General features: G+C 34.6%; 1 protein-coding gene across 1 annotated transcript; it reads left to right on the top strand.

Annotated features, from left to right (window-relative positions):
- The first annotated feature begins 1820 nt into the window (after window positions 1-1820).
- On the top strand, window positions 1821-15248 carry LOC129435373 (uncharacterized). Its single transcript, XM_055193697.2, has 4 exons — window positions 1821-2089; window positions 7694-8065; window positions 9906-10000; window positions 11951-15248. The coding sequence occupies exons 1-4, from the start codon at window positions 2041-2043 to the stop codon at window positions 12041-12043; spliced, it is 609 nt and encodes a 202-aa protein (XP_055049672.2). The 5' UTR covers window positions 1821-2040; the 3' UTR covers window positions 12044-15248.
- The last annotated feature ends 1689 nt before the right edge of the window (window positions 15249-16937 follow it).

Genomic DNA, 16937 nt, shown 5'->3' on the forward strand with positions numbered 1-16937 from the left:
AAAAATAATCTAAATAGTCAGGCGCAAAGGATTATGGGTATTCCTCATAACATGAACTAATAATTTTAAGTTCATTTTACTTGAATGTTTTAGTTTAATAGATTTTGTAAGGTTAACAGTTAAATCAACTAAACTTTTTAAGCTTTGGCTTCAAAACAGAAAATATTAATGATTTTTCCTTGATTGTTTGAGTAAAGACAATTTCTGGGTTAACAGTGTGGAGGCTGCAGCCTTTGGATTGAGAAACAGCCATTTGGTGGCGCTGATGACGACGATCTGATATGTTAAAGGTGCACATATTAAATTATTAGAAATAAGTCACATTGAGATATGAATTGTGCCTAGCTGCCTGCGTCCCAAATGGCGCACTTCATGTAGACGCGGACGTCTACGTGTGTCTATTAGGTCCACAAGACCGCAGGATGTCCCACTCCCATTTATCTAAAATGATGTGCTCATGGGCGTTACGCCCACTGAGGCAACAAACAGAGCGGCAGCATTTGTGTACCGTGTGAAATCAGTGAAAACAGGTGAACACGCGTCTAAATGGGAAACAGCTGTTGTGCGATAGACTGTACTAACAGATTAAACAAGAATTCTGAGCTATCGTTTTACAAACTGCCAAAAAACACCGAAAGGAGAAGTAAATACATCGTTCATGCCAATGTCCACAGACCACAGGTGAGTTGATAAGTTGCTAGGGTCACTATCAAGGAGAGGTTTTACTTTCTACCTAAGTATTTTTCCAAGAATTTGTATTTTATCTGTGTTTTTCTTTGGAAAACATACATTCCAAAGCATATCATATTACATTTCATAAAACAAGTTTTTATTTTACAATTAATAGTAACGTATTTTTACTCAAGTAAAATGACACAATTTTAATGTAATTAGGTATTAAATAAATTTTAATGTGCAATATTAAAGACTACACAGTAGTGAAGTAAAAATTTTCCCATTAAAAACACCCTAATATAAAGCACAGTTGCTTGGAAAATGTAACTAATGTAACTAAGTATTGTCCACTTCTGCTATCAAGTCCAACTAAATTCAGTTTTAGCTGATATAAGTCAGTTTTACTGGCATTTTCGCAGCAGTCGCTATGAAAATCAGCCATTCTGTTGAACGTTTGCCACTCAACAGGGCGAGTTCCGCCGTGGTCACGTGGAAAAGTGACGTCAATGCATACCCTCTTTTGCCCGGACCATAATGGCGGACCGTTGACGTATCACATCAATGGACGGAAGGACATCAAGGTAGTGATGGGAGAAACGAAGCTTTTCGAAGCTTCGAATCAATTGAACCAATTGTTTCGAAAATAGATTCAGTTTTTCGAAGCAATTCGAAACGCCACGCACGCTGGCGACCCCTGCTGGTCAAAATAGTGTAAATGCAGATATGTCCAAACATTTTTTATAAAATAATAGCAAGATTTTTATATATGTTTAAAAAAGTATTTAACTTAATTAAGACATAATTAAAAGTGTATTATGTGTTTTTAGTTTTATTTAGGGCAAACAAATCATTAAAACTAATTACCCTTTTAATTATGCAAATTTTTTGTCATTAAATCTGTCTATAAACAAACAGTAGACAAAATATTAGTGCTATTAGTCAGAAGGATAAATGTTTTATGAACTTGCATAATAAAACTGACCCGAGTTCACCTTAACATATTAGACACTGGTCATTTGTGATCCACTCCCCCTAGTACGTTTCGAAACAGTTATGACGTAATGAAGCCTCGTTTGCTAAAATCACGTGACTTGGGCCAGTTTGAAACACGCTCCGAACCACTGATTCGAAACAAAAGATTCGTAAATGTTTCGTAGCTTCATGAAGCAGTGCTTCGAACACGACCGTCATTCATTACATCAAGGTCATTCACTAGTTCGCCGTTAAAAGAAGAAGAAGCAAACCTCATTGCCGATGTTAACTTGAGATGAGTGAATAACACTGACCGGGTCATTTAACTGAAAAGAAGCATTTGACATTTCGTGACAGGGTTAATTCTGTGTTGTCGGTTTTCGTGTGAATGACATGCTGCGAAGGGGATCGGGTGACATCTTGCGCATTTACACCGCAGCAGGTAAGTTAACGCCTTATTAAATAAGCAATGCAATAGCTGTAGTATTGCCCAGTGATAAAAGAGTATTTTAAAACCCTTATACCACCTGCACGGCGTACAATATAAAAAACAAAACCACTACAAAAATACATAATCAAATGTTAAAAGTGACAAGAGACTGTGAATGTTTTGTATCACGTTTACGTTAGGGACTTTAACCTAAATACAGTGTTGTGCCTGAACGAGTTCATTGAACGAAAGTTCATGAACTCGTTCATATTTTGGGGGAATGTGAACTGAACGTAACTTTACTGTATTACTGCCTGATGAACGTATGGTGAACTCGTTCATTCAGGTGCTTGTGAACATAGACATTATTATATACGTAGACACATAGATATGTATATAAAGAACCCTATATATAAAGGCCTTTATATACATATCTATGCGTAGACACCTCGTAGACTGAGCTGCCTATTGGAGCTGACGTATCGCGCGGCCGCCATCTTGGATGGGTCTCCAGTGCGCTCCCTTGCATTCATTTCTAATGAGGAATAATCATAACTCCCCTAATTATTTACTGGATTTTCACACGGTTTGAGTTGTTATTAGCGGCAGATATTTAGTTATGATACAGGACGCTGTCACACATTGAAAAATACTGCTTTTATCCTAAAATACTTTGTATTATGCTCATTAAGTATGGCATATTGACAGAGGCAGAAACTACTTAAGTATTTTACTTTCTACATAAAAGTAAATTTTCAAGTATCTGTATTTTATCAGTGTTTTTCTTTGGGAAACTTATATTCCAAAGCATATTATCATGATTTTTACTCCACAACATTTCATGATTTCAAGTTTTTAGTTTATATTTAATATTTAATTACATTACACAGCTACTTTTTTACTTTTACTGAAGTAAAAAGTACTTTAGTACACAATTTTTACAGTTTTTATGTAATTTTTACGTAATTAAGTATTTTATGTAATTAGGTATTCAATTAATTTTAATATGAATGAATTGAGAATGAATTGGCTGTGAGAATTGTCATTCCTAAATGGCGGCCGCGCTACTGAAGCGCCATCTAGTGGCTGTTGTCAAAAACAAAACCTCCCGTTTTATAGCAACTTCCCATTGCCTCCTCATGCCTGTATCACTGGGAAACCTTCAAATGTGAAGAAAAAACAGCGAGAGATCATGAGAGAGAGTACAAGTTCCTGCTGAACATTGACATAATATTATAAATAATAACGTAAAATAACCAAAATGATTGTTCAATCTTTCTTGTGAAATGTAATCCCAGGTGATCTGGAATCAGTACTGCGCCGGTTATTGCAATCGTAAGCTGCACAAAATACGGGCATAGTTGCTTTCTTTCCATTAACTCCGATTGACTCTGGTGCTAGCGTACAGTGAGGAGACCCATCCAATATGGCGCCGACGCTTGATGCGTTCCAGCACGTCATGAGGTGTCTACGTATTAGGGATGCTCCGATCGATCGGCCGCGGATCGGTATCGGCCGATAACGGCATTAAATGACTCGATCGGTCCTCGTTAAATTTACCGATCTCGTGAACCGATCTTTCTGTTTACTTTTGTCATCATATGGCTCCTCAATGCGGCTGCAGTTAGAGACCATTTTTACACAGTGAGAGCATTTTTATAACCTGTGGCTCATGAGCGACGTGCATATTTGCATTTCTCTCTTTGCCTTTACAGAGATATGTGTATTTTCTATGAGGACGCGGTCCGGTCCTAACAGCGCGACCCGTCTTCACATCCCCATCAAACAGCGTATACAACACATATCTATCGCGGACAATTGCATCCTCATGTCAAAAGTTTATTATTTGCATGCGTTTTAAAGTTTTGAGCGTTTAAACTTTAATTTTCCTCACAGCTGCTCTCGTCTGCATACACCCACCGCGCGCACACACAGCAGCCTGTCATCAGTGCACGTGAACAGAGCGATCTCTCCCACTTCTTAAAGCTACAGTAACCTAATTAATCTCTCAATAAAATCATTCTCTGCTCTTCACTAAAGAACTGTTGTACTTCATACGAATGCGTGTATATTTAATTCATACAGTAAAGACTGTGAAGTGTTTTATTTTCATTATTTTTTACAGACATAAGCCTTTTTAAAGCATATTACATTTCTCTTTGCAAGAAGAAATATTTGTTGTGCTTATTTATTTGATTCTCTATTAAAACAATAAAACTGCAATTAATATAACAAAGGCAACATCTGTGGTATTACTTTATCTAGAAAAAATGTTAAAAGTTACAGTCATCAAAGAGCTTGGATATCAGCTTGAAAAATCGGTATCGGCATTGGTATCGGCCGATCACGAAGACAACAAATCGGTGATCGGTATCGGCCTGCAAAAATCCTGATCGGAGCATCCCTACTACGTATGTAATGTCTATGCTTGTGAACGGCACGCTCTCTCAGTTTAAGGTCGTTCAATAGGGTGCCAGATTTCAAAAAAGTCTTCCAGGCGAAAACCTGGCTAAAACACACTGTAAACAGGCCTTAATGTGTAGCGGAAAAAACACCCAATCTGGCAACACCGCCACCAGGCTGCATGCGTCATCAAAACAACACTGACTGGACGCTACTGAAATCCAAATCCCTGCCACGCCACTCGCATAGTTTAACATTAAATAACATCATATTTGTCCTAAATCGTTAACGATTAACATAGGCTGCTAACGCGTATTCTGGATCTTGAAATAGACTTTGACTAAGCTCACGCTATTTAACGGGCACATGCGGTGTGCAATACCTGGGAGTTGTACATGCAACGCCTCGCAGCGCTTCTCGCCCGGAAAACCCTCTTGAAGCACCCGGCTAGCCTTTCAGGGTGCAAGCAAATACAATAATTAAAAGACAGTCAATGCTAATGTAAACCCTGGTTGGATAAGGATTTAAAGTTGGATGAAGATGAAATTTGACTCATTTAGCTTCACTGTTAAAACTAATAACATTATTGCTGTCTGTGGATCTATATGGGCTATAATGGCAATCATTTTTTTAAAATAATATGGGGAAAAAAGAACTATAAATTAGTTCATTTTTGGAACTGTGAACTAGTGATGGGAGAAACTAAGCTTTTCGAAGCTTCGAATCAAATTGGACCAATTGGTTCGAAAATTGATTCAGTTTTTCGAAGCAGTTCGAAACACCATACACGCTGGCGGCCCCTGCTGGTCAAAATAGTGTAAAAGCAGATATGTCCAAACATTTTACACTTTTTAAAAAAAATTAGAGCAAGATTTTGATTAAAATATGTAAAAAAATATATTTAACTTAATTATGACATAATTTAAAGTGTATTATGTGTTTAGTTTTATTTAGGGCAAAAAAATCATTAAAACTAACTACCCTTTTAATTATGCACATTTTTTGTCATTAAATCTGTCTATAAACAAAAAGTAGACAAAATGGAAGTGCTATTAGTCAGAAGGATAAATGTTTTGATGAACTTGCATAATAAAACTGACCGAGTTCACCTAAACATATGGTCATTTGTGATCAACTCCCCCTAGTGGTGAACCATCGGATTTTCAAAACGTTTCAAAACAGTTGTGACGTAATGAAGCCTCGTTTGCTAAAATCACGTGACTTGGGCCAGTTTGAAACGCGCTCCGAACCACTAAATCGAAGCAAAAGATTCGTAAATGTTTTTAAGCCTCATGAAGCAGTGCTTCGAAATCGACCATTACTACTGTGAACTAATATGAACTGAACTTGTTCATTTAAAAATTTGTGAACTGTGAACTGAACTAGTTCATGTAGAAAGTGAACTTTCTCAACACTGCCTAAATATAGCATGAAAATAGCAGAACATATTCAGAGTGTATTGGGTTTAGGAGGTTAGGGAAGTGGAAAGTCCCGTGTGCCTGCGTGTGTAAAACCTGACATATTTAGATTTGTATTATTTAGCCATTTAATTAAAAATTTAAAGTAGACAGGAATTTGATTTAAGTTATATGATTTTTGCCATTTGAATATAATTTAATTTGATTGCGAATAAAGTGTTGGATAATGATTTATCCTCTGGGGCCAGTTGTTCAAAAGTAATCCATTTGGATTTCGGCTATCGGATTAGAATCTAAGGATAAATCATTATTAGATCAAAATTTCAAAATGGGTTGTACAAAAAAAAAATCGTTTCCTGAATTTGGATTGGATCACAAAATCCAATCTAGGTTTAGATCTGAATCAAAACTTTACTTTGTGTTGTTCAAAACTTTTAATAAGATTGGGATTTGTTTGATCCCAAAATGATTATACTGATCCCAGCAGAAGAGTGGATTTCAGGAACAAAAATGTAACACTTAATAACACTTAAAATATTTTTTTACTAAAACTTATAAACCTACAGTTATATATATTTACACATGTATCATTTTGTGTAAGTTCAATCCTTATAATGATAAAGTATTAAAAGTATAAAATTGGGCTAACTTTACCATTTAAACCTTACAATCAATTAACCCTTTTATGCTTTGGGTCAAATTGACCCCAAACATTAAAAGTGCTTGGGGTCAACTTGACCCCAAACTTTAAAAGTGTTGCTAAAATTTAAACATAACAGGAGGGTTAACAAAGAAAATCCCTCAAACAGCAGTCAATAGCAAACAAAAAATGATTTAACATTTAATTTTAACAAAAGTAATCTTTAACTTTAACTGTAATTTTGCATATTCAGGATCATTACAATCACAATTATCAGAGACCAAACAGTCAAAAGTAGTTTTAACAACTGGTATCTCTATGAATGTAAACTACCGGACATTAAGCATCTTCATGACTTAAAATGAATGTGTTTGTGTATTTAGTTTGTTTGTTAGTGCAGAATAAATTTGAGTGAAAAAATGTTCCTCATAGGAGAGATGTTGTATGCTATTCATGAAATGTGAAGTTCAGATGCCAAACCCAGTGCGACGGACGTGTTTTCTTGTAAATATGCATTTTTATTAGGCTCCTTTGTTTATGTTGAGTAATTTCACTTTAATGGCAATGAAAATGTTACTCACCAATGTCATTTAATTGCTACAAATTTGACAGTATTTAGCTACAAAACCCTCAAAGTGCAAGCAAGTTTTTCATCAAAAACCTCCACTTATACAATAAAATCCACTTTTTACAAAACAAAAGTATACAATTGCAAAATCACTTAAGATGCAACCACAAACATTGCGAATGATGAGTTAGAATGTAAGCTGAGGCACACATTAGGGGAGATCCATGTAACTTTTTTAGGTCCAAGAACCCACAAGGAACCCACAAGGGACCCAAGTTTGAGTGTGATTCATCCATGGCCATTTCGCACATCATTGTTCATCTAATTCTTGTTTATTGCACTTAGACTAGGACAAAAACACAGTTGACGTGGCATTTATTTGGAATCTGACAATAAAGTGGTATTTCTAAATAGCATGAGGATTAAGCAGATTTAAAGTTATGTGATGAACATATAGATCATGCATTTTTGATTCATGTGATGTTCATAGCGACTTTTGCATCTGAGCTCCCCAAATGTTTCAGTGTATTTTAATGTATTTTTTAAATGCTTTTATAATTAATACACAGTATTTTTCTTCTTTGTAGTGCTCATGCGGTTCTGTTGTGGATATGCAAAGATAAATGTGAAGACTGTTTTCAAAGGACAAACAGTGATGGAACCGGTCTTGAAAAAATCTGCACTTGAAATCGACGATCAACTGTTTACATTTTTCCAAGGAAACTCTACCTCCAAACTGTTGTTTGCAGAATACTTCTGTGAAAATGGAATATGTGACAACTTACAAACAGGAGGCCAGTTCAAGGTACAAGGAGAAGATATTGTACTGGTCATAAAGAATGTCAACATTACCAACTCAGGCGAGTACTGTGTGTCTCTCAATAATCTTCAAGTCGTGTGCACTTTCACTCTTGAAGTCCAAGAATCAACAGACCAAAAGAAGAACACCACTGAGAAAGGTATGTCTTAATAAAATTTTCTTTAATGTCACAATCTTTTATTTACTCTACATTTCACACAAAAAAAAATTATTTACCCATGTGGTTCTAAAGTTTTATCGTGTCTGTAAAATGCAAAGGCATCCATTTTAAAGGATTTGTTCATCCAAATATGAAAATTCTGACAATTTATGTCATTTTCAGACCACATGATTACAGTCAAATTTTGGCACAATTTATTAAAGGGGCCATGGCACAAGACTTTTTTAAGGTGTCAAATAAATCTTTGGTATCCCCAGAGCACATATGTGAAGTTTTAGCTCAAAATATCATATAAATAATTTATTATAGCATGTTCAAATTGCCACTTTGTAGGTGTATGCAAAAATGTGCCGTTTTGGGTGTGTCCTTTAAAATGCAAATGAGCTGATGAAATTCAAACACTAATCACAATGATGGTGGTTTGTTGCAATTAAAACTCAATTGTGCTTTTCTCTGCACTAAATGGGAGTGATGTGGTTGTATAGTGCAGATTAAGGGGTGGTATTATTATAATAATAAGAGCTCCATATGACATCATAAGGAGAGCCAAATTTCAACAACCTATTTTTGATGTGCTTGTAGAGAATGGTTTACGAAAACAAAGTTACTGGGTTGATCTTTTTCATATTTTCTAGGTTGATAGAAGCACTGGGGACCCAACCATAGCACTTAAACATGGAAAAAGTCAGATTTTCATGCCATGGCCCCTTTAAACTCTAAACACTCACCCAAGCACTCTTATGTTTGTTCGTACCAATTTTAATGGATGAAAAGCCAATATTCCGTTAAATGGATCGCCTACAATGTTCCAGTAACTTAAAGGAAAACACCACCGTTTTTCAATATTTTTCTATGTTCTTCCCTTAACTTAAACAAATAAATACATGTATCTTTTTGCACCGTGTACACTTAATCTTTGTACAGTGCGTTGTGAATGTGTTAGCATTTAGCCTAGCCCCATTCATTCCTTAGGATCCAAACAGGGATGAATTTAGAAGCCACCAAACACTTCCATGTTTTCCCTATTTAAAGACTCTTACATGAGTAGTTACACGAGTAAGTATGGTGGCACAAAATAAAACGTATGGATTTTTTATGCAGATAAAAAATGAGAACTATATTATATGGCATCAGTAACTTAAGGCAAAACATGCACGTAACAACTGTAGTCCTGAAATGAGGGAGAGCAATTTAAAAAGTAAATTTGAGTAAATTCAAATGAAATTTTTGTGTTGAGCTTAAGAAGGGAATTTAGAAACATTTGGGATGGCATAAGATTGGCTAAATTATGAGAAAACTTCCACTTTTCAGTGAAGTATTATTTTAAATTGACTGACTGGTCTCTTCCATGGTATTATGTGAATAGGGTTTACTACAACTTTCAAGCCTCAGGAAGAACACAATCACAGGAATCATTAAAGTAATCTGTGTGACTCAAATGTGATATCTCTTAGAGAATGCAATAGCTTCCCGTGAGGATAAAAACTAAATTGAAACCTTAAAAACCTTTACCAAATAATATTTGGTGCCTTTTTTGTTAAAAAAAAAAACTATTGTGTTCACCATAAAATATTTATTCATAGATCCTAATAGATCTTTCCATTGAAATCTCTTATGAGAGTGAGTAGAAAATGACAGAAGTTAATTTCTAGGTGAACCTAATTCTTTGATCTCTGCTTTAAAAAAAACACATGTTTGTAATTTCTAAATGGAGGCTTATAAGCAATGACTAACTGGTTTTGTAAATGTGGCTGTATCTGAACAGTGTCAGATGTGTAATGTATGTAAACAGCTGTTTTTTTTTTGTTCTTGTTTATAGAGATCTTTCTGTCTTCTGTTTTAACCTGGTTGATTGCTGTTATCATAATCACTGTCGTTCTTCTGGCCATTATTGGTGTCATCTGCTTGAAGAAGGCAAGTATTAGCACAAGAAAATATATAGTGAACAAAATCTTCAAGCTAATTTTCATTTAACAGTTGTATTGTTAAATACGCCTTTGACTGAACGAGTCTCTGATTTGAGTCTCTAATGCAGACAAACTAAATGACCTGGGGCCTCATGTATAAAACTGTGCATAGGATCCTTACTAAAAGTCTACGTATGCACAAAAGCCAAATATGGCATACACCAAAAATAATGAAGACTTCTAAAACAAAGCAATGTTCCCTTTATAAATAACAGATCACCTGCAAGTGTGCGTACATGAATCATCCTAATATCCCACCCTGCAAGCCCATTCTCCCATCAAGTTTGTTTTTTTATAAATCACAACCTTTGCTGGCGTACACACATTTCCAGCCCCATTTTGTGCGTATGCACGCTTTATACATAAGGCCCCTGGTATGTCTAAGTGAATTAGTGATCTCAGTTTTCTTTGGTCACCGTGTTGAGGCAGAGAGAGCAGAATTACTTTATAATGCACAAGCAATCCTAGAAACATTAAACGAGTGAATAACACAAGTTAACAGCAACTCTTGTATGTAAACACATTGCTTGACACATCAAGAGTGTTGCATTGGCTAATGTTGGAGATTTGTGTGTCACACATCCAACAATGATCAAAAAATACTTGTAGATTTTCACCACTTGAGGTCGCTATAACACAATAACAATAGCAAAGGTGAAGCTTAAAGCGATAATCCAGGCAAATATCAAAAATTACCCCATGATTTACTCATTCTTAAACCATTTGAGATATATATGTCCATCATATTTCAGACAAACACATTTGGAGTTATTTTAGTTATTCCAAGCTTATGATGGTAGAAAACAGGTATCAGGAAACAACTTCTGACTTTAAATCCCCAAAAATGCAACCTTGCTTCACACAAGTAATCCACATGGCTTCAAGAGATTAATAAAGGTCTTTTGTGGGTAATTGATGCTATTTCGTAAGAAAAATATCCATATTTTAAACTTTATAAAGGATAATAACTAGCTTTTGGTAGCCTCTAGATCCAGATTTTCACATTCCTTATGTGGGCTGAAGTCAAACTGATATTAGTTTACATAATTGTACCCAAAATCTCAAATTATACATTAATATTAAAGAGTCTATAATGTTATTTTGTGTATTTGGTGTAATACAATGTTTGCGTGGTTTATGGTTGAAAAACACATTATTTTACAAAGCCAATTGTTCTGAAATTCGCGGTGTGCTCCGAGCCAGCTGTTTAATAAATGTCTAATAAAAAACCTGGACATATCGATGACCCGACCAATTCAGGGCTCGCAAAATCGCTAGCCCGACGTCCCGAGGCTATTGTGAATTTCTGTCGGGCTATACTTCTTCTCCCGGCTTTGCTCTTCACGAGCACCTGCTTGCTTTTGTGCTTAGCAAAAAAGCGTGAACTCAAGTCATTTCATAAAATAACGTCATTTCATTTTTACCTCATAGGCTAACATTGTTTTAGCGTTTATTTTTTCTTTCTTCAGTTAACTTAAATATGTGAGAAGGAAATATATTGAGAGTATATGATGTTACAAGCTGATAGGTGACTAAACAACAGTGCGTTGAATTTATTGTAGTCCAAAGAAAAAGATTTCAGTTGTAGACAATAATTCGCGTCATTATATACTTTGCGATTTTAACTATGCAGATCATTAACATGTACTTGTACAATTACACACCAAAGCAAATGTAAAATGCTGAATCAGATAATAGGTGCTCTTTAAAAGCGTGCTGTTGTGAATCAGGATAAGATGAGGATGATGGTTATCAACACTGATTTGTTATGTACTTGCTTTAACCGATTGTCGTCATTTTGAAACAGACAAGTTATGGTGTGTTTAGTAATCATTTCTAAATGTAACACCATTACATTAATCAGACATTACATTTGATTTTTTATATTGATTTGCAGAAAATGTATCCTGGAAGAGAACCTCCTGCAAATCAACATGAGCTAACGAATCCGTCTGAGCCCGTTGAGCCCAAATGCTGCCTGGTGGTGTAAGAAAAAGACACAGCCTTAAAAATGCATACACTACTGATGTTTTACAACATAAATCTTACTCTGAAGGCCCCTTCACACTAAATATTTGCCAAATATTGATCAACAGTCCAAAAGCAAACATGTATAGGAAAATAGGAGTTTTTATTCACTAAGGATGGGTTGGACCAACAAGGATTAGTCTTAAATCTGTTTTAAATTGAGGCATATTTAATAATTTTGTTGCACCAAACTTGAAATCTTGTTTAAAAATAATCAGGGTAACATTTAGACCATAATTTTGATCCAGGTTTAAATTTGACAGTAAACCTAGATTATCTTTAATCATGTTGCTCCATTACTTTAAACTCTGATTTAAATCTCAGTTAGGGATTAAATTTAAATGTGCATTTGAGGAGGTTTAAATAAAAAACCTACAATTAAATGTGTAGCTAAATGATTCGAAACAGACAGCACGAGCATGGTGGTGCTATTCAAAGATGTGTTTATTATAACAAACAGACACGGCGGCGCTTCATGACAAGTGAACACATCTTGTTCATTACATCATTACATTGTTTTAATAAATTGTGAATGTTTTTTATTTCGAATCAGCCCTTTAGATTACCGATGTATTTCCTATGCCTGCATAAACTTTATTTCCTTTTTGAATGACAACGTCAACATTGTTGCTGTTTAATTAGACCAGCAAATTAATTGTGGCGGGCAAAATAAATCACAGATGAAGGTTTTAATACAGGTTTAAGTTTAGATTTGGTAATTAGTGTTTACATTTAAGTGGTGCAACACAACTCGAATTAAAATTAAACTGAGATCAACAAACCCTAGATTAGCTCTAAACTTTGCTTTATTTAATCCTTGTTGGTGTAACCCATGCACCCTTTATCAGTGGTAGCCAGATCACCTCCTAAAGGGTTGCCAGAGTTAAACTCTTAACCCTGCACTGCAAAAAAATACTTTCTAACTAAGTATTTTTGTCTTGTTTTCAGTATAAATATCTAAAAATCCGTTTCCTTGCTGAGCAAAATGACCTAAGAAAATAAGTCTAGTTTTAAAGCAAAAAATATCAAATTTAAGTGAATTTGTGCTTAAAACAACAAAAACAAATACCAATGGGGTGAAAAAAAAAGTTTACCTTTATTCAACCCCACTGGCAGATTTTTTTTAAATATTTTTTTTGCTTGTATTAAGCATAAATTGACATACATTTTTTATTTTTTATATATATTTTTATGAAAATACATCTTGATTTTAAGAATTTTTAGATATTTGTAATAAAATCAAGACAAAAATACTACGTAAGGAAGTCATCAACTAACTGACTTGAATGGTCTAGTAGTCCAAGTGCTCAGCATTGGGCAGCCCATTTAAATGTGAACATGGTCATGATATTAGCCAGTTGGCCATTACAAAGGATAAGGCCAAATGTTTTGCTTTTGAAAATGGGAGAACCCAGTTAAGCTATTTCTCAGGTAGCATTAATATCAACACTGCAAAAATGACTCAAAACATTTCAATTTCTACCCCTTCATTATTAGAACCAGCAAGTATTCCTCTCTAAACAGAACCCCTTTGGTTAAACCACTGCTGCTGTCTCATATACAGGTCAATATTTAGCACTGTGTAACATTTTTGCATTAATCTGATGTTTATATCCAAAATTAATTGTGAATGTTTTTAAGCTATGCATGTTTTTATATGTGGGTGTGTTCTATGGGTATCATCCTTCGCTGCTATTGCAATGCTTTATTGCTTAAGCTATCTGCTAGTGTTTTTTCTGTATGGTGCCTTTTATAGAGTTTAAACAAGTGATTTGCTTTGTCAGTATTTATGCCTAAAGGGAACCTTATTGTTATTTGAGTGTTGTATGCTTGTTGCGTAACTTATTTCTTAATCTAACTTTTGCTGCTATTTGCAACCATAAAGCCTCAGGGTCACTTGTGCCCTTTCTAAGTTTCCTTTAGATTTTCATCAACTGCTGTAATTGAGACTACTTGTCACAATATTGCACAACATAATTTGCACAAGAAAAAAGCCAAGTAGATTTTTGTTTATTTAGCCATTCAAGTTGTTCTTATGCTGTGACGATCTTAAACGTTTACTCGGTACTTCGTTTACAATTGTGGAACAAACCAAATTACAAAGTGTTTCTTAATCCATATTTATATTTGCATTAGTGAAAGATTTGCTTTTTGTTGTTGGTGTTGTTATTCCCCCAACTTTTTTTTTACCAGAAGTACCTCAATTTTAACTAGTTGCACATGTCTTCCATTTGAATGTAGTTATTTTCGATTGAAGTGTATCCTATATGTATTTACAAATAGTTTAAATATTGTGATTTGCATTGACCAATTAGCACACATTTTAACACAAACTCATATAAGTATATACAAAGATTGCAATAACATGTTTTATAGACCAATTTCTAAAACTTCCAGATTTTTTAAAGTATTCACCAGAAAAGCCAGCATATATTAAATGCCATAAACTGATACATCACTGAGTGTCTTAAGATCTTCCAGTTAGTCTACTAAATAGTTTATGTTGTTCACCTACAGATGGATTTTTTTCTCTAGCATTAAATAAAGTGATACTTCTCTCAGCACATTTCTCAGGTGACCATTTATTTAAACGGTTCTTTAAGCATAGTTTTTTTGTTTCCAGTTGCGCACGCATTAAGGTCACTTAAACAGTTTACCACTGGCTGCTTCGCACTTTAACTCCAGTCATTTTTATTATTTTTAACACATTTTAATTGTTTATATAAAATCACACTTATTGTCTTTTAATTGTTATTTGTAAATACTCACGTATCTTTGTTTTTTTATTGTGATTTTTTTCCTCATATTGTTTTCTCATTTCTATGTAAATACTTGGAATTAACACTTTGCTATACAAATAAACTTGCCTTGCATTGCTTTACCAACATTGGAGTTTTGGAGTTACGATTTTGTAGCCCATTGCACATTGGATTGTGAGGTAGTAATTGAATGTTACAGTATTTGCATTTAATGTTGATTTAAAAACCTCTTACACTCTGAGGCTATTTTGGGGATTTCCGCCTGGATTTGGCCTACCCAATTTCAAAAGCTTCTCATACCCACAAGCAGAGGTGCACATACAATATCATTTTACAGGAAACCCTTTGAAATTACATAAAACACTGTTAAAAGTGCTCAACATGGTTGTATGTGTTGTCAGTCCTCTAATAAACACAAAAATAAATAGGCGCTTTTTGATGTTTTTTCTGTTTTTAAAAGTGTATAATTCTGGCCCTGAGTATCTCATATGTGGTACTGGGTCCATGACAAACCATTAAAAATTAAAGGAATATTTTATATTAAGTCAAAATAAGATAATTCTGGACCCGGTACAGGGTCCACAGAGTCAAACAAGTTAAAAACATTGTGTTGTACAGTGTTGCACATTATGAATTGTTTCGTGCATTTATTGCTTTAGGGCAGTTTTTAATCTGTTTGTTTCTTCAACTTCAAAATGTACAATTATTTTACTAAAACAATAACTTATAATATCACACAAACTAGTATAAATGGGTCTTCGAAATTGAAAATATTAATATTTTCTTCATATTTCTTTATATTAGATCGACTTTATATTTTAGGAATTTGGTCCCTCACAAACGAATAAACTCAAACTGAACTATTTTGTTATGTTGCTTGCAAGTACTTTGTTCTTGCCCATGTTGTGGGGTAAAAAAGTTGTTGCACTGTACACTTTTAAAACAACTGTGTTAAAATAACACATTTTGTGTATAGTTAAGGACTACACATTTAATGGGTTGTCCTTAACTTAACACATCTCTGTGTTATTTTTGGAACAACACACTTTGTGTTGTTTTAACACATCCTGTGGTGTCCCTTTTATTTATTTGAACATAAAATCAACACGAAGAGACATAATGTGTTAAATAGGATAACACACAAAAATGTGTTAAAATGAACACATCCTTTCTTAGAGTGTACATTTACTTTAAAACTAGATTATCCTCAATTATGAACAGGTGTCAAAATTAACAGAAAGTGAGGTGTTTTAAATTCACTAAAACATGTAAGTTACACAAGCACTAAAATAATAACGTGATGCTGAAAAATTATTCAGTTGTATATATATCTTTTACATTGTGAACAACACAATAAAAACCCAAGATCTGTATATTTTGATGAAGCAGTTTTATTCCAGCAGGTGGAGCTAAAGACCTTATTAAAACCAGAATGGGTTTCTTCTGTTGAACACAAAAGAAGATATTTTGATAAATGATAGATGTAGACTCACAGCTGGCGATACCCACTGACTTGTATTTGATTCCCTATAAGATAATGGGACTGTGAGCTGTCTGTTTACCATCATTTATCAAAATATCTTCTAAAATAGAAGAAAAAACTCATACAGGTTTATTACAATGTGAGGGTGAGTAATGCCCTGCTAAAAAAACAGCATACCAGCGAGACCAGCATATGTTGTGTTTTGGTGCTGGTTTGCTAGTGAACACCAGCTAAACCAGCATCAGCACCAGCACTAGTCCCAGCATCCCAAGCTGGTCACACCAGCATCCCATGCTGGTCATACCAGCAAGACCAGCATATGTTGTGTTTTGGTGCTGGTATGCTGGTGTCCACCAGCTAAACCAGCATAATTCCCATGCTGGTTTGATGCTGTTTTTTTCAGCAGGGTGATGACAGAATCTTTCATTTTTTTGATAAACTATGTTTGTGGAATATATTTAAATGACACAGAAATGATTGACAGGAACTGTAAAACTTGATGGCACACATAGCAAAAAACCTGGGGTGTACCCAATTGTGCACAGAGCTACTGTAGTGTCGGAGTCAAACCATAAGCCTTACTGAACAACAGATTGAAAAAGCATGTGAACTAC

The sequence above is a fragment of the Misgurnus anguillicaudatus genome, chromosome 13 (genome assembly GCF_027580225.2).
Source record: "Misgurnus anguillicaudatus chromosome 13, ASM2758022v2, whole genome shotgun sequence".
Classification (NCBI taxonomy): Eukaryota; Metazoa; Chordata; class Actinopteri; order Cypriniformes; family Cobitidae; genus Misgurnus; species Misgurnus anguillicaudatus.